General features: G+C 37.1%; 1 protein-coding gene across 3 annotated transcripts in view; it reads right to left on the reverse strand.

Annotated features, from left to right (window-relative positions):
• Positions 1-221: 221 nt before the first annotated feature.
• UBP1 (upstream binding protein 1) overlaps positions 222-17,978 on the reverse strand; it is a 34,748-nt gene continuing 16,991 nt past the window's right edge. The window contains exons 4-16 of one of the 3 annotated variants that reach the window (XM_018918239.3): positions 17,589-17,694; positions 16,878-16,984; positions 15,546-15,698; positions 15,279-15,389; positions 14,628-14,735; positions 8,086-8,189; positions 7,364-7,418; positions 7,093-7,183; positions 5,670-5,760; positions 4,890-4,996; positions 3,454-3,596; positions 2,845-2,896; positions 222-2,104 (exon numbers count right to left, since the gene is read on the reverse strand). In XM_018918239.3, the coding sequence (XP_018773784.2) occupies positions 2,067-2,104; positions 2,845-2,896; positions 3,454-3,596; positions 4,890-4,996; positions 5,670-5,760; positions 7,093-7,183; positions 7,364-7,418; positions 8,086-8,189; positions 14,628-14,735; positions 15,279-15,389; positions 15,546-15,698; positions 16,878-16,984; positions 17,589-17,694 (1,266 nt within the window). In that variant the 3' untranslated portion in view covers positions 222-2,066. Of the gene's footprint in view, positions 2,105-2,844; positions 2,897-3,453; positions 3,597-4,889; positions 4,997-5,669; positions 5,761-7,092; positions 7,187-7,363; positions 7,419-8,085; positions 8,190-14,627; positions 14,736-15,278; positions 15,390-15,545; positions 15,699-16,877; positions 16,985-17,588; positions 17,695-17,978 lie in introns of all 3 variants that reach the window. The other 2 variants (XM_018918238.3, XM_018918240.3) reach the window with 2 other exon arrangements.

Genomic DNA, 17,978 nt, shown 5'->3' on the forward strand with positions numbered 1-17,978 from the left:
TGTTGGAATTATTTCAAATCTAAGCAAGATTTCTACTAGAAGCAGAAGATCCATGGGAATGCACTGTGTGCAGGATATACTGCAGGGCTGGTTTACTTCCCTTCCTTACCTTGACTACGATTCTTGCTAGGGCAGGTCTTGCAATTAAACTAAATCTTAACAAAGGACTGTCTCTAATGTGGGTGTGGGAAAAAAAGAAGTAAACAAAAAGAAAAGCACATTTACAAAATTATTGAAAAACATTTATTATACTTAAATTGAAATGTGTACATCTTATTAAAAAACAAAAGCCATTTGCTGGTGCCATAATTTAATTCCAATTTCAAGTGAGCTGGACAAACTACTGTACAACTTTCAATATTCTTTAAAATTAGATATTTGGATACTTTCCAATCAAGGATTTTTCCACTTTTATAAAACATTTGGATTTGAATATGGTGTGAGCTAAAAAGACACAAGTGTCAGTTCAGGAAAATACTAGGACCAAGCAATACCCAAAGATGAATGAACAACTTATAGGCAGAAATGTTTAAGTACATAAAATTTTACTTTCAGTGCAGAAAAAAAAAACCAACCAAAAATAGGAAAAAAAACTAGGTTTGATGAATTTAAATTTTCAAAATGCTACAGCTTTCAGAAGCTTTTCTGCTAAGCACTTGAGCCAGTTATGGAAGGGGAAATGAAAAAGTCAAAGTTGCTTTTTTACATGCTGTAGTATTGGTTTACACAGAACACCGCAGCATAAAAAGCAAACTATTCCCAAGCTTTTAAGCCAGAGATCAAGTTGGAACTTTCCAAAGGCACAGAATAACAGCTCTGAAACTGTCGCTTAATACCTCTGGAAATACTCCCCTCGAAGTACCTGACCAATTGAAACTTAATGTTAGCCTAGGAAATGCTGTGCCATGACTTTACAAGACACATCCAAAATACCAAGAAAGCACATTGCCTGTTTCAGAGAAAAGTAAGTATTTGGTCATATGAAAGAGGCACTGTAACAGGTGTACAGTATGGATGGATGGAGGGTGCAGGAAGGTCAACTGAAAAGGTAAGAAGAGATTTGTCCAGAATAGGAGCTCCAGCAGGACATTCACCTGCTGGGAAGGAAACTTACAGGGTGTGCATTTAGTGTTTCTCAAGCAATTTATTTGATGCTGCTGAAAGCTATGACAGCCCTGTGGTGCCAGTGGGTCATCTTCCCTCATCTGCATAATTCCACTGAAAACCCCACTTCTCGCTGCCAGTATTTTTAAACCCACAATTTTACAAGCAAAGAGTTAAACTGCAGCAGTGCTCTGCAGAGAACCTAGGAAACTAAACATAAAGGATGCATAGGCAATTCTTTTCCATTAAATTCATTAAAGCAAAACACAATTACTTGGTACCCCATAGGATTTATATTAATCCCTCCAATAAGGTACTATTGATAATGCAGTTTGCTGCATGCATATATTGCATCTGTCTAGGGCTTCTTAAAAGCCCTGTTCTGGCATTTACACTTCTTACATACACTCTTATACACAATTTACACGGGAAGCTGTTTTGACAGCTTTACTCTCAAAGACCTGACAACCTGATCACTATCACCTTAACTACTCATCTCCACACAGATTAGCATGTGCTCTGCTAACATCAAAAAATAAAACCAGCCTAAGGTACAAGCACGTAATAGACAAACTGGCACAGAAAGGTAAATGCCCCAAAATAAGTTTACATTCATCTCCAACTGGATACAGTAATAGAAAAGCAGCACTGCTTCGCTTCTATAAACTGCATCTACTGGCCATAGTTTGCCTTATTTCAGTGAAGGGCAAGCACCTTTGCTTACATTGTCTTCCATGCCTGTACAGAAGCTGTCATGGCATTATACCTCTCATGAGGACACTTAGCTATGGCAGTGATAAGAAAGTTCACCTATCAAACAGCTCATTAGAAAGGTCATTTTGTGTTTTCAATATGAAACATCTTATACAGTGAAGTTAGATCCTAAGGTTTTGGATGATCTTCATAGTCTTTAGGCAGGACTTCATTCTGCGTTGGAGTATCAGTCTAGCAAGTGTGTGATGTCACTTCAGAATTATATGGAAGCCTTCTCCATTTTCAGCTGAAAAAACCAAAGGAAATGTCTGTTTGTCTTCCCTTAACAGAATCACAGAAATACAAGCCAATGCACCAAAACACCCTAGTATGGACTTGGTTTTGAAAATAAACTCATCTGCAACAAAAACTTAAAGGTTTCCTACTTGTGCTAAACAAAAATGTTATGATTAATGATTTGTAACTGGATCTTCAAAGAGGGAAAGCTCCTGTAGGTGAAGTTTGCACAGAGTCAAACTTGTCCACTGATTACAGCCATTTGCTGGCACCCTGTACCAGAAATGAACTGGAGTTCTATGGAAGAGTGGGATTCAACAGCAGCCTATTGAATGAAGATGACTATTGACTAGCAGAGAAATAAGAGAATGTTATGCTCAATTCTGCTGACTTTCAGGACTCAGTTAAGATTCAATTTCTGAACTTCAGAGGTACTACTGCCAGGATTTTTGATTTTTTTTTTTTTTTTACCTATTTTGAAACTTCAGCATTCTCAAAAATTATTAGCAGCATCCCTGTCCAGTGATGGCTGACTGAATTTGACAAAGTTTGTTACTGAATCCTGCACTGGTTCTGAACTGAAAGCTCAGAGAAGAGCCTGAGATGCTACACAGAGGCTGAAACCTAGCTAGGAGAGGGAGAACTCTGAATATCTTCTGTCACTGTGTATGGAAAACTTTTATAATTTTTAAAGAAGGCTCCTTGCTGGAATAAATGATTAAGTTTTGACTGTCAGAAAAGACAACATACCTTTTATTGTGGTGAATAAGAAACAACTCTCATCTTGAAAGTTTTGAACCATCTAAAAAAAAAAAAAAAAGTTTCAAAACCTTCTGAGTATGACCAAAACAAAAACAACCCTCAACAACCCTGATATTAAACACAGCCTTTTGTGAGCAATCATGTATTTTTGGTTTTGTTCAGCAAGTGACAGGCATATACAAAATTAAAATCCATGACTATTAAAATACTGCTTTTTACTCTTGTGACAACCAGCTGGGAGCCTATTACCGCTGTCTGTGTTGTTGGAACGCTGTGGGGCAGACACTTGAACAAGCAGAGTTCAACAGTGTTTAAATGCTCTCTGCCTTTGGTTGTGCTCAAAATAAATAACTGCTGCAGCTTCTCAAACTATATAAACCAGCTGCCTCTGTCTTCCCATAGTTTCAGTTTAGTCAGGCAGACAAAAAGTCACATTTAAAGAATTCGTCTGTTCTTGTAAAGGAAAAAATACTCTAAATGTCAGCAAACACTAGGGTTGCATTATCAAACAGAAAAACCAGTAATAAATGAGCAAGCATAAGAAAACCCTCCACTCCCAGTCATAAATAAAATGCCAAAAATTAAAATTTCAATTACCTGATCACTAACAAGAATGTGGATGCCTGTGGGACCCTGTCTGTAAACTTGGTTGATCTGATGCAACGGAATATTAAATGCCAAAGCAAGCTTGCGTGTGACTTCTGAGGCTGCCATCTCCTCTAAGTAGATTGCATGATAAACTGCAAGAAAAAGATCATCTACATAAGCATGGTACTAATGGATAACAATAGCTATATGAAAAATACCTGAATTTGTTTATTTGCTTACTTTATACTTTCAAAAATTTTAAACCCTAAAACTTTAAGATTACTCTCTTCTTGTTCTCATTAAGAGCATGAACTGGCCTAACTTTTCTTTCAAGGGAAAAGTCATAAACACAACTCTAATGGGGGAGGCTTCTATTTGTTGAGACCAAAGGCAACGTCCACATTTTTTTCCTGTATCCTGCACAAAAAGGCACAATCATGTCAAACAGATTTAAAAATGGATCTTTAGAGAGTTACCTAAAGATGGTTTTGAAAGCAATTTTGGGCAGTCTCAAAAGAATCAGGAAATACCTACATTCCACTTATGTGCCTATGCTGCTTCTTTAAATACAGATGTAGATTTTGGGTTTTTGGTAAATAGATTCAGACAGTTGCCAAAGGCTTAACTTTCTACAGATGATCTCAGAGCTGAATGGAACACAGCAAAGAGAACAGTAAGACAAAGCAGCTCTTCAGTTTGAAGCTGTATTTACAGTTCAATATCTTTATTTAACAATGCAACAAACCCTTGGCAGCTCCAAGTTTGCACGTTCTTCTTGCTGAAGATATCTTGAGTGAAAACATGTATTTGACAAGTAGCAGTATTTTATTTACAAAACCTCCTCCACCTCAAATCTTGCATAGAAAATCCACAAGCAGTATTGCAGTAGCCTGTGCAGATTTTAGCTGGGGAGAGAGGTCTCTCAAAACCAAGAGCAAGTAAAGAATAATTTTAATAGCTTCATTCTCTTCACTGTAAGAGTGACATGGATTTACAAATAAACAGTTACATTTCCATCTGTGTTGAATCAACAGTTGTCAGGGAAATAATACTAAAATCAAGAGCGCATTCACTACTTGGCCGTTTTTCCTCGTCCAGGCTCTACAGTTTTAGTGAAAACGACAGCAAAATCTAACAGAAAATGGGAAAGAATTGTTTTATTTGCATGAAGCTTTTACCTGCACCTACATTTACATGGCTGATGCCTTGTCTGTAACAACATGCACAGCTGATTCCAGAGCTCCTTCATTCACGACCATGTAACTACAGTCAGTTTTATCAACAGACTGAAAACACTCAATGGTTTAACCTTGAGGGGTTTCAGGTTCTGTTTGCTCTGTGCTGTTAAAGCAACAATTGTGCTGTGCTACAACTTCCCACGGTTGCTTTGTGCACCAGGAGCAGCTGTCCTGCCCAAGCCCCAGCTGTGTCCCCGCCTGCCGTACCGTATATTGCACCGTTGCTGTCTGCGCTGCCCGCGTCCTGCCGTTCCAGTTGTATGCTCCGTAGGGGCTCCTGGCACACGTAGATTGTTAAACGGGGCCTCACGGACCTGCAGGCCAAGGAAATCACAAGGAAGTCACACGAAAGGTACCCTGCAAATACAGGGGCTGATATGCCACAACTGTAGGTTTGTTATGGTAACAGTACACTGGATATGGCGTTTATCACTGAGCCCAAAAAAATTAAATTAATCTCTAAGTAAGTGGTCTCAGATGCTGCTGGATTTACACAAAACTTCGATCAAAACTTCAATCCATTCAGATTCAGCATCCTATGGATGCTGCTTGTTGGGCTCCTGTAACAGGACTACTGAGTAACAACAGCAATTCTTCCAGGAGGGTCTATAGTACCAAACACCCATTTCAAACAGAACCAGACATCCCCTGGGATGCTGCCTGTGTTATAACTCAATACCTGTAACCTCAAAACACCTCAGGGGTTGTTTTTAGCTCCCCAAATGACCAGTTTTGAGCCTTGGCAATAAATTCACCCATGTCCAAGAAAATGGCAGGGCCCAAATGCATTGCTGCAGCCTTACAGCCCACCTGCACCTCACCTGGGCATGCCCTGGAGGTGTGCACAGGGAGAAGAGTGTTAAACACTGCTGCCAACTCCTGAGGCTGATCACACAGGCACCAAGGCCCATCCTGACACTAACTTGCCAAATCTCCCAGTTCTAGAAACCCCCATCTAAACCCACTCAGCCTCAGTCAGCACATCACCTGGATTTCAGTGCATTATACAGCCGAATTCCATCGGCTGGACCACAGATTTGTACCAGATCTTCTCTTGTCAGCTTTAATAAATCAGCACCTGGACAAACACATGAGGATTTAATGAAGATTACTGTAGCACATAAATTCTTTCAAAAATAAATGGTATGTTCATTTAAACCAAGAGTACCAAACTTCACCATGACAAAAACAGAATTTGGGACATGGGAATAAGTAATCTTCAGACCAGGCTCTAGGGAGTGCCAAATAAATCAACCTGTTTTCCAAAGGTGGTGAGTTACAGTTTATGCTATTTACAGCTTTGGAACAGTATGAGTCTGCAAGGCACACAATTTCTGTGGAGAGAGATGACTGTTCTAGAGAAACAGTGATTTTTGCTGGCACCCCAGGGTAGTTAAAGTAATTTTAAACACATTCAAAATACAGAGCAAAAATATTCCATGGTTTGTCACGCAGTGAATTACCCCAGACATTCAACTACCCATCCATCACTTCCTCTGTGCACTTAAGTAACAACAATGCACTTGAGTATAGAAGGTGTTGCTGAAGCAAAAAATGGGAGGACAGATTTTTTGAGAAGCAGCATGAGTGTCAGAGAATAAAGCAACACTCTGAAATATATACACTGTAATAGATAAGTGGAAAACAGGGAAAAAAATAGTCTTCATGCATGAAAATACTCCACAGACTATCCAGGAATGCACAAATAAAAGCCAGCAAAAATAACTGATCAAAGCCCTTAAATACTATAGTAAAAAAACCCCCAGACCTGAGGTAGCATAATAAAATTCACATAAACTACACCTCTTGTTTAAAAAAAAAAAAAAAAAAAAGAAAAAAAAAAAAAAGAAAAAAAAAGCCAGCTAGCTCGTACTTGATTTTTATAAAGATAATAATGAAAAAAAAGAAAAGTTTTCCAAGAGTCTCTGTCAGAAATTTGGTACTATAGTTTATGGAGAAAGCTCAGCAACACTCATACAAGAAGCACAGGTCAAAAACTAACCAGCAGCAGAAGAATAAACCTTCCCAGAGAAAAAACCTGGTACAAAGGAATTCTGACAGAAGCATGAGCTAAGCTAAGAGGCAGAGAGCTGACATCATTCACAACACTATCCCCATTAAGTGTCACCAAAGAAAAAGGAATTTACTTATGGTGAGTACTGTGGCATACCACCCTTTGCACAATTCCAAGGAATATTGAAGAAGCAAACAGCAAAACACAGCTCCACACAGTTGTATCTATTGCCATGTCTTATGTTCAGACATACCATGGGAATTGCACTGCTCTTTAACCAGCAAATCAGTAAATAAATATGCATAAATGTGGATACCATGATGTTGTTAGAGAACTCTTTTCCCACACAGAACCTGCTCAGTAACACAACAAAAGAAAAAAGTAAACTATAGATACCTGAGAAATTTGAAAAAAGCCTTGTATAGGCAGAGAACCTATTCTTGAGCAACCATTGCTGAGTTTCCTGGATTGTGGCTGAAGGATGAAGCTGCTGTAAGAAACGAGATTGGATACGATAATTTGGATACTAAAAAACCCAAACAAAACCCCAGCAATTAAAAAAGATCTCCCTCAGTTCAACACTTTCTTATAACATCAAGTGCAAATCAAATATCTGACACAGCTATATAAACACACTTATGATCAATACCAGAAAGCAAACACTCACATCTCCTGACCCTTGAGAGGTTCCATCTCCTTGATGATTTGGGGAGGAAGAATTGCTACAGATTAAAAAATAAAACCATGTATTACTAGAATTCTATAAACCAAAATATTTAACCATTGTTGACAGTTAACTTGGAAATTCCGAAACAATAAATATCACAGTTGAAATTAAAAGACTGCAACTTGTTAAACTTAAGAGAAAGACCATTCCACAGTATATGGATCAGGCCACACCACTGCCAATAATTTTTGTATGAACTGCAGGTTTGGTTAAAGCAGTTTAATTAACACCTCAAAACAAAATGCCTTCACCAACGCAATTTTTGTTGAAAAGTTTTTAAAGATATCTGTTGGGCCTTTTTCTTGCAAATTATACTAACTGTATGATGGAAATGAAGACTGTTCTTACTGAAAAAAGGTAAAAATAGTTTCCATGGAAAAGGACTAAATTACAATAGTGAAAAGGTAAAGTGTTTGCTATATGGCAAAGGATAAGAAATTGTTTTAAAAAATGTATAGTAAGAAAGAAAGATGGTGAGGCAGAAGTAATTACCTTATAAGTGAACCATGTGATACAAATGTCATACTCTAAAATGAATATATAGGTCAAAACAATCTCCCAATTCCCCAATGGAAACAACACAGTTGAATTTAGTCAGAAAATGTTCTGAAAAAGCCTGATTAAAATGTTGCCTTAAATGGGGATACAGAATAGAAACCTACCTGTCTGGGACACTGTAGGTGTTATGCTGAGCAGAGGTGAAAGTTGGAGCAGGAGTAGGACTGTTGTTTACAAATGTTGTAGGAGTATCTGGCCATGGTGAGCACTGAAGATAAAGAATTAAAATTTAAGTTTCTCTTGACAAAACCCTCTTTACTCTGATGTATGCTTCTCTCATTTAAAGCCAGGGGTTTATCCACAGACTATTCTGATTTGCACTTCCAAATAAAGACTCCCTCTATCCCACACATTACATGCAGATATTCCAGGTAAAAAGCAGCTGTTTTATCTTGTTCTTTTAGAAGACTTCTAGTTATACTGTCTTCTCTTCACAAAAATGTACAGATTATTCAGTTTAAACCAAAACCAAAAAACACCCACAGCCACCTGCTGGAAAAAAAATATTTTATCCTGAACAGGATGAAAGGGCTGTTTAAACTGCCCCACGACAAAAAGTGTTCCGTAACATTAAGGAAAGCTATGAAGCTAGATTGCACCTTGTGTATAAAATTAATGTCTCTGCCCTGAAAGCAATCAAATACAAACAGAATTTTCTGTGGAAATTTTGTGAATTCAAATTTTTTAATAATTTACTGCAGGACTAAAATTATGCTTACTTACATGGACTGATTTTTCTGAACTGCTTGGTAAACTGGAATTTTTAAAACAGGCTTAAGTCATCACAAGTATATGATAAGCCAGTTGTCCAATTCTGTCAGTCTTTTTTGGGTATTTTTTTAAATCATCGTGAGAAAGCTTTTTGAAACAAGGCTACCTTTTAGTGCTTCCAACAGTACAAAAAACCAGTATTTAAAGAAAAACAAAAACCAAACAAGTTTTGATATGTTCAAGACATGATTAAAAGAAGCAAGCAGCCCACAATCAGGTAAGCTAAGACCACGCCTCTTAAGACAAAGATTTCTGATATACTTATCATGTACCAGCTAAATACCTTGTAAGAATTTTCCAGATTTATATCACAGCCTTGCAGAACAAGGTGGAGGGGAACAACTATGACTTAATACCAATAGAAACTTCTTTCAACAATTTTGTGTTGAAAAATCCTTCCTTTATCTGAGGGAAACAGTAATTAAGGGCAACACCAGCTGCCACATTCTGTAAGAGAGTTAGCAACATTGCTGTGCTGGACCCCAGTCTTCACTTGTCAGCATAAGATGGCAAGTTCCCCAGGACGGCACATGGAATTAAAATGAATTTGTCTTGCATGCAAATAGCTTAAAAATGAGGAACTTGCTTTATTTCTCTGAGATTTAGCATTTTTGTTTGCCACAGAGTCCACAGTCTGATTACATGGTCAAAGCCACCCTCTGGGCTGCAAAAAGTGCCTCCACACAGTGCATGCTCCTCTATAACCTGGTAGAGTGACACATTCCTCCTCCAAATCTGTATATTCATTCCCACCTGTCTCTCTTCTCAAGCTGATTAAATATTAACCTCAAAGATGTTACACCAGGTAGCTACAAGTAGCCTTCATTCCCTAAATATGTGATCCAAAGTTGTAATTTTAAAATAAAAGCCTGACATAGTAACATTAACTTTGTTCTTCTGAAATATTTTGAAAGTGCAATTAAAATTATTTAATTTTGTGACATCCTCCTCTTAAACTTTAATCCAAGATGTTTATCTGGACACACAGATGCAAGTTCCACATCCTTGGCAACCATTCCCACACAAGATTCTAGCCACCATATATTTAAATTCAGGGGCACAGAAGAATTCACTGGTGCCAGAGAACACCTTTTGAGCCACTCCCAAGGTAGGTACTGCAGCCAGTGTTTCTGTCCTTCAAACCCAGCTGAAGTTCTTCACAACGAAGCTCTGGGTTTAAATCCAGAAAGAAGCACATTTGAAGCATTCAGAAAATTAAAATCCCGATCCAAAGCAAGTAGCCTTTCTTCTCCCATAAATGTACTTTCCTGCCTTGTCTCCTATTCCAGCAAAAACACCACTAACTATCCACTGAGACTCAACAGGCTGGTTATAAAGAAAAAAAAGAAATAGTAGAGTGTAATACTACTGCAACATAGCTACTGCCTCTGTTCTCCTTGTTTGGGTCTTACAGGCTGGGGAGAGAAAAATGAGCATTTGAGCACTGAGATACTTAATTCTGAAAGGTTCAAGGAACAAGAAAGTCTTCCAGCAATCAACCCGAGCCGATTATGCTTTTGGAATCACTGCAGTTCACAAACTGGATTAAGCAAATGCCTGGCAGACCAAATCCATTAACACTACAAAGACTAAGCAAGGATGTGTTTTCTTTTCTAACATCCAGCATGATGATTCTGGATTGAGGCAGTTGAGGGCTACAAGGGAAACGGATCACAGAAAGTAGCACTGCTTCCCTGAAAAAGCCCCTGCCATTGTCACTCTCAGGGACAGAACACGACTTCACCCTTGTGGACTGATCCATCAGGATATTTCTTACATTCCTAAGCCAAAACTGAATTAACCAAAGGACATTCAGGAAGTTAATGATACTAAAACAGAAGTCCCTGAGCAGTAGACACAAAACTGGGAGAAAATGCCACCCTGTCACTGTGTAATAAGAAATTAATATATACTGATGAATTTACCAAGATCATGTTTTTGAGGTCTCAAGACTAAATGCCCTCCATTACTAGCACACTGATACTACTATACTCCAGAAATTATGTCTTATTTCCAAATGGGGATTAATTAAGGAGAAAACTATTTTGGTTTCAGATGTTTAACAGCCTTCTGTAAAACACCATGACTGAAGATCTACTGAGTTAAAAAGAAATGTAAGAGATCTTTCTAAGTGTGACTAATCAGATTTAGGATTTAAACTCAGAACATTTCTAACTGTAGAGGAACTGCAAAATCTCAAATTGTTCTAAGCCGTGGTTTAATGTAATATCCTTTCCTACCTCCAATATACTAGAATCTGCCCAAATTCATGCCTTACAAGAGATTTTAGCTGAACCTTGATAAAGAACTCTATACTATATTCAAAGACAAAATAAACATAAAAACATAATACACAACCAAAATACAGTAAGTCTAATTTGTTCTCCAGTTTAGACTTATACTTGGACACACAGCACCCCTTAGAGAATAAAGCATCAATTTTCTTATACATGGTATGGAGCAACCTTTCCTGTCTACATTTAACATTCCAATTTATTTCAAGGTCTATACCCGAAAGTCTTTTAACTTCCAGGTGCTCTATAATCAGCTCTATCTGCAAAAAATGCCCATTTGACAAGGTTTAATCAATGTGTAGTTTATATATTAAAGCTTGTGACATATAAAACACAGTACTATAAAAATCAACCAAAATACTGCAGACAGAAAAAAGTGCAAAGGCCCAACTACTACAACACAAATTTTCCCACTTTTACAAATTCAAAGCAGGGGGAAAAAAAACAGTGTTTTTTGGGTTTTTTTTCCCTTTTTCATTAGGCAAGAACTAACTTTTATGTACAAAGAGAGAGGAAAACAAAGTGCCTCCTTCATAAAGTGGCCCCTGAATGAAGGTCACATGTATGTAAACATCCACTCTGAGGTCCAGAAGGCAAGGTTAAATTTGTAGCCTTTTATACCTACAGAAAAAGCTAAGTTAAAAGCTTCATAGTGTGAAGAGTCTAATGAGCAGTTTAACTGTATCCTGTCTGTTTGAACAACACTGAGATAAACATTGCAGAGCTGCATTGAAAGCACTGAATTTTGATACATCTGGTAAATTCAGAGAAGCAATGGAAAAGCTTATCTAGATGGCATTCTTATGAAAATAAGTGATAAGGGAAAGATGGGTGATGGTAGTTAGAAAAAAACCCTCTGGTTCTTTGAAAGGACAAAAGAGCAGAACAGCCACGCAGAAAGAAGTTTCACAAAATTCCTTAAATTATGTTAGAAAGTCATAAGAATTAAATTGAAAAGAAAACATATTAGATTCAATGTTTTCTGAAGGAAGGATAGCAAGAAACCAATCGATCCAAACCCAATTGTGACTGAGCTGGAAATAATCACATAGGAGAAAAAAAAAAAGAAGCAAAAAACCTGTAATATCTAACAAACAGAACACTAAAATCTTGGAGGGGTAAAATAAAAAAAACAGTATACAAAATGAGATGCAAATAGCAAGTAATGAAAGGTTAGGTTAGGTGTAGCAGGAAGATAAGAATTCACAGCTTTAAAATCAAAGAGAATTATAGACAGGATCAACATTATTTTCAGAATTCAAAAAAGGTAACTGAGTATTTCTGGGCAACTAATAAGCAGAGCTAAGTCAGCAATCTTGACTGCGTCTAATAAAAATACATTCCAAACAATTCTGGTTTGGCTTTTTCCTTTTGTAGAGCTACAGCTCCTACAGAACATGTGAAGTAAAAAGATCCATCATATAGAAACACATAACAAGTGAAACAGTGTCCATCTCATACTTAAACATAGGGAAACAAGTCTTCATTTTTTGTGTCTCAGCACCTCTGTGACAACAGTACTGCACAATATGGAACACTTGATCTGCACGTCTGAGGATGTCTGGAAACAGCCAAAGCTTCTGATGGCCATGTTTAGGAAGACAGATTTGCAAGGACAGAACTGCTTTAAGTAGAAACATTTATCATACCTGTCCATATTTACAAGGCCCACAAAAATAAGCATGTCTGGTGACAAAAGAAAAAGGTCAATGAATTTGCCTTCAAGATGTAGACCAGATACTCCTTTTCTACATGAAGCAAACAAGTTCTACATTCACCTTCTATAGCTAAAACCAGTACTGAGTGCATGGAAATAACCAAGGCTTTACTATGAATACAGAAAAAATAGTGTTTCCTGGTATTTTTTATGGGCTTGGTGATTTCTAATAATTTTGCTAATGATAAAAAACATAGTAATGATGGAAATAGCATGTGTTGAAATCTGCAAACAATACCAAGTTAGCAATGCTGAAAAGATTTCATCCAGTGCGGACAAACTTCAAAATGGTCTCAACAAACTGACCAAATTATCTCAAGACAGCGTTTTATTACAGGCAATTGAGAAACAGGAATAGTGAGCTGCACGATTACGAGAACAGGAAAGCTGTACACAGCTCCTATTCAAAATAGCCTGTGGGTCATTATCCTTTGTGGGCTTTGGGAAAGACATCACAAATCCAGTACTGTCCTATCTAAGCTTTTCTTCACTACAATTAAGGTAATGTGGAATTAAGGTAATTCATAGGAGCTTAGTATTCCAAGAGATTATTAAGGAAAGGTTAGACAACTTCTAGCTGAAGTGATGATTTAGCTACAGTTCGTCCTACTCTGGACAATGGATTTGTCTTATCTGTTTAAAAATACTCTTCTCTGTTATTCTTCCTGTAAGCAACAATCATTCAATGAAATACTTCTAACAGCAGGAGAAAAACACAGAAATCCCTCCAAGGACAAGCTTTAGAAGATACTTTATAACCAAAAGTGATAAAAGTCTGTTTTCTCCTGCCTCTCCCCCAGGGCCAGCTGGAACAAGTAAAAGAATGCACTGCCAAAGAATCATAAAGGCGCACCTTAAAAGAAAGAACAAAACCCAAAAAACCCCCAAAACAACAGCTAAGAACAGTAGAAGGTAAATTCAGACAGCTCAATGCATACAATAGTTTTGGGTGCACAAAACAACAAATTCAAATATCCTCCAAAGAACCCATCTGACTAATATTGCTTGTTCCTTCCCACCCAGTTAAATGGGTTATAAACAACAAGAAGCATACACACTTAAAACCTAAATATAAAACTTTACACATCAATTTCATAGATCATAAACACGAACCAAATCATGCTTAAGCACTATTGGTAAGAGCTTCAGCACAATATGACTGTTCAAAGAACAGTCAAATAATGGCCTTCCACAGCCACGTTATTGATTGACATTTAAATCTGCCAAGTGAAAGATGTGGAATTGCTCCCCCTTAAGGAACAACATTTAAGAAATCTAAAATGCTAACCCTTGGCAGGATGACTGCACAGGACATTTGTCAGGAAGGGCACAGGATATGTCAGATTCCCTCTGAGGTGCACGGATAGGGTTAACATAACACAGATCATGAAGATGAGCTGACTCTTCTGAACTGCATTAAACCTGCTTGGAGCACAGTATGTAGATGGCTAAAGGAAAAATCACTAACAACGATCTGCAACACAGCATGGTTTTTTAAAAATGCTGATGTACATGAAAACTTCTACTGAATATAAGTACAAATAGGAGCAAACCACTAAATTTAGCTGTTCTTACTTCCACCAATTACACATGTATAGCAAAGCAAAATGCTATTTCATTTCAAGTCATATAAACTGAAAGCTCTTGACTCAAGTTACACAGTCCCTCTCCAACAGTTTAAGTGTTAGATTTAGGAAGGATTCCTTTGCTGAAAACAAACATGGAGTAATTGAGATACAAAGAAGTGAATAAAATTAGGACACAGCAATCAAAGTAGTTTTACTTTACATAATGGAAGTTTCTCCTATATCTAACACTGCACAAGGTATCTTGCATAATCAAAAGGTAAGCAGAAGTCCCTTACACTGCCTCGCTTTGCCAGAGAATCACCGTAGTCTGCTGGCAAAGTCCGCTTGCTGGACTTTTTCTGCTCATGTTCAACTGCATCTTCAATTATAGGCTCAAGCCTCATCTGGACAAACACCAAAGATGTGGATCAATTTCTTTTCATTATACAGTGAGGAAAGATCTAAAAGCCTTTTAAAAACTTCTGAAATATTTAGAAAACTGCATAGAGCTCACTGATGTTTAAATAAAAAAACCTAATGAGGCTCTGGCCTTGAATTAAAAAATCTCTGAAAAACCGACTTTAAAGCTCAAATTTGGTCAATAAACTTAGGAGTCCCCCCTCATTTTTTTTTTGGTTTTTTTTTTTTTGCTTTTCAGCTGCAAGATTTTGAAATCCATATCAAAAGTCTTGCTCAAGGGTTCAGTACAGTCAGTCAAACAGTGTTCAATCTAAAGTGTGTTTTAACACAGCATCTACTTAGTATCCAAGTTTACTAAACAACATCTTAAAATTGAATACTGCTGCTTGCTGGACAAGTTTGTCAAATAAAAAGTTTATTTCTATGCAGAAATAATTCTTCCCAAACCCTTCCAAGACTGCAGCTAAGTAATGTGCTGTATCTGTGCATATTCTCCTCAGTCAGAGAATGCAATTTTATTTTGTTACCTCTGTGAGAACTGTGGTGTCATATGAAGGCTGATACTTCTCTTTTTCATGTGCAGTTCGCTTTTCCATCTTTTCTCTGTCTGTTTTCTGTTTTCTGTCTGCTCCTTTGGGCTAAAAATGAACAGTTATGTGAACATGAACGGAAGTGGGAAATGGTTTTATAACTGAAATCTGATCTCAGACATGAACCATTACAAGCAGTAATATAATGATTTCCCATATCTTTATGAAAACTTAGAGACTCAAGGATCTGTTTTCTAATGTTACCTTAAAAACTTTGATTTGACAACTGGCTGAATGCAGATGATCTGTATATTCTCCATTCTCAGTCTGTTTAAAGGTGTCAACCTGAATTCTAAAAGGAACTCCTTTCTCTCCTCCGTGTTTACGAGGTGTAAATTCAGTGCTGATACAATGTACCTGAAAAGAAACAATGACCAAACAAAAAAGACCTTCAGAAGCATTGCAGGCATGAACTTTGTATGTTACCTACATCACATGAACAGTTTCTTGTAAAAAAATATAGCAACGCTAAAGAAGGCCACTGACTAAAAGAGTTTTTCATCTCATACACCCTCATTTCAGAATATTTTCAAATACGCCCAACTCCTTTAAAAGTCACCTTTTAATCAGTGTGTAATTGCTTCAGCTGCTACATCAGAATGAACACTGTGTTTCAAAGCTATACAGACCCCTTAAGGGTATCTAGGCAGAAAATCAGCGCATGAATGAATAATCTCACTGGACAGTGCTCTCAATTTATTTTGCTTCCTTATGGAATTTTAAGTGAGCCTGTAGAACAACCCAACTATAGTGGCATAATATCAGTTCCGCTTTCAGTCTGTTATCATTTCTTCTAAAGAAATGTATAAATGAAACTAGTCCCTAATTTATCGCACAGTCCTTCAAGGCAACTACATTTTAGCAATTATGTAACTCTTACTAAAAAAGTATCATTCTCAAGCTCAAACTTAATTTTCTGACAATATAGAATTTAACCTATTTTGACAACCAGAGTAAGACAAGTTGCTACCTCAAACTTGACAGCCATACTTTTTTACAATGAAATCAGATCTGAGACAAAAGTAAGCAATGTGAATATGAACATTTAATCTAAATAATTTCCAAAGAAAGCATGTCCAGTTGCCCTGAATATCAAATACACAAATAATAGAATTCTTACCAGGAAGCCTACTGACATAGTAAGAAACATCTTTTGAGTGCCTGATTTTAAACACTTTTTTGGTAGGACAGTACTTTTAATTTTGAATCCTTAAGCCAAGCTTCTGCTGAAAGTAGTAATAAGAGTTACTGAGAGGAATGTAAGTTAATTCTTATACTTCATACAACTAAATATTTTAACTATGACAGCTTTCTTCAAAGAGTTTTCTGAAAGATTTTTATTTAATTTTTTTCTAGAAACCCAAATTAAATAGAAAAACCATACTGGGACTCGAATAAATCTATGAACATGTGCTTTTTGGTATTTAATGGCCATCCCACAAATAATAAAACAGGAAGCTTTGTAGTTCAAGTATACTGCTGTTTGTGACCTGAAGGGCACCAAACACAGACATCCAGTCAAATAAAGTTTCAAACCTGAATAAAAGCAGATGTACATTTTGTTGGATCCCATAAAAATTCAACTGCATTTAGCTGGCTTGGATTTGTCTTGATATCAATGACTCCAACAGACATTGGAATATCTATTAAAATAAGTAGCATATATTTCAGAAAAGTAAACAGCAAGTAAACACTATTAATAAATCATAATATAATTCATAATTACCATCACCATACACAAGGCAGGATGGAAAAATCTGGGCTTTGGTGGCTTGACCAGTTTCTTACGACTGATACAAAGAATCTTAGTAGATTCAACATATAAAGCGCTCAAGGTTTTGGGTGCTTTTTCATTCTCCTCCCCTGCTGCCACCCCTGAAGTTAGGCACTAAAAATGATCAAGTTACAAAAAGTACAGAAACCATGTTGGTGCTGTTTTCACAATCTAATAGAGAAAGTTACTTCTGTCTCTGTTTTACTAATCACTGCAACACTTTGCAATCAAAATCAGAAAGAATATTAAATGTGTATGGCTGCAGAACTGCTATCTAACTTTTATAGCCCTTAAAATTCGAAAAGAATGTATAAGTGGTAAGAACGTTTATATTCAAAACACACACTATGACAAAGCAGCATCCAGAAATCTGGTCTGTCCTTTTCCATCAGCCTCAGCATAAAAGTGAACGTGACCAATTTAAATTTGGAAACCGAATTCCATACAGTGGCAACAAAGAGAAACAATTATACCTAAGTCGAGCAGTCTGTCCCCAGGGCGGTTCCACTTCCAACCCTCTAGCTGCTGGTGCTCTGTGTACTGCAACCTTCTGTCATGGAACACAACTCTTATAATGCTCTAACAAAGAAGAAAACAAGCCTGTGATGAGCCACAGAGTCACTACAGATAAAAGTACTAAACCATCCCAAAATAGCCACAGTGCTAATAAATACATTATTTACAGCAAAAATTTGGCAAGCATCAGTATCCCAAAATATTCCAGAACACAGAAATAGAACTGAGCAGCAGGAGATACTTTAAGATGTGGTAAAAATGCAAGGCAGAATTACATCTGACTGGATACTCAAAAGGTCACTATGAATTACATACAGTAAACTGTGCAACACTGGCAGCACACCATC

Source organism: Serinus canaria, chromosome 2 (assembly GCF_022539315.1).
Source record: "Serinus canaria isolate serCan28SL12 chromosome 2, serCan2020, whole genome shotgun sequence".
Lineage (NCBI taxonomy): Eukaryota > Metazoa > Chordata > Aves > Passeriformes > Fringillidae > Serinus > Serinus canaria.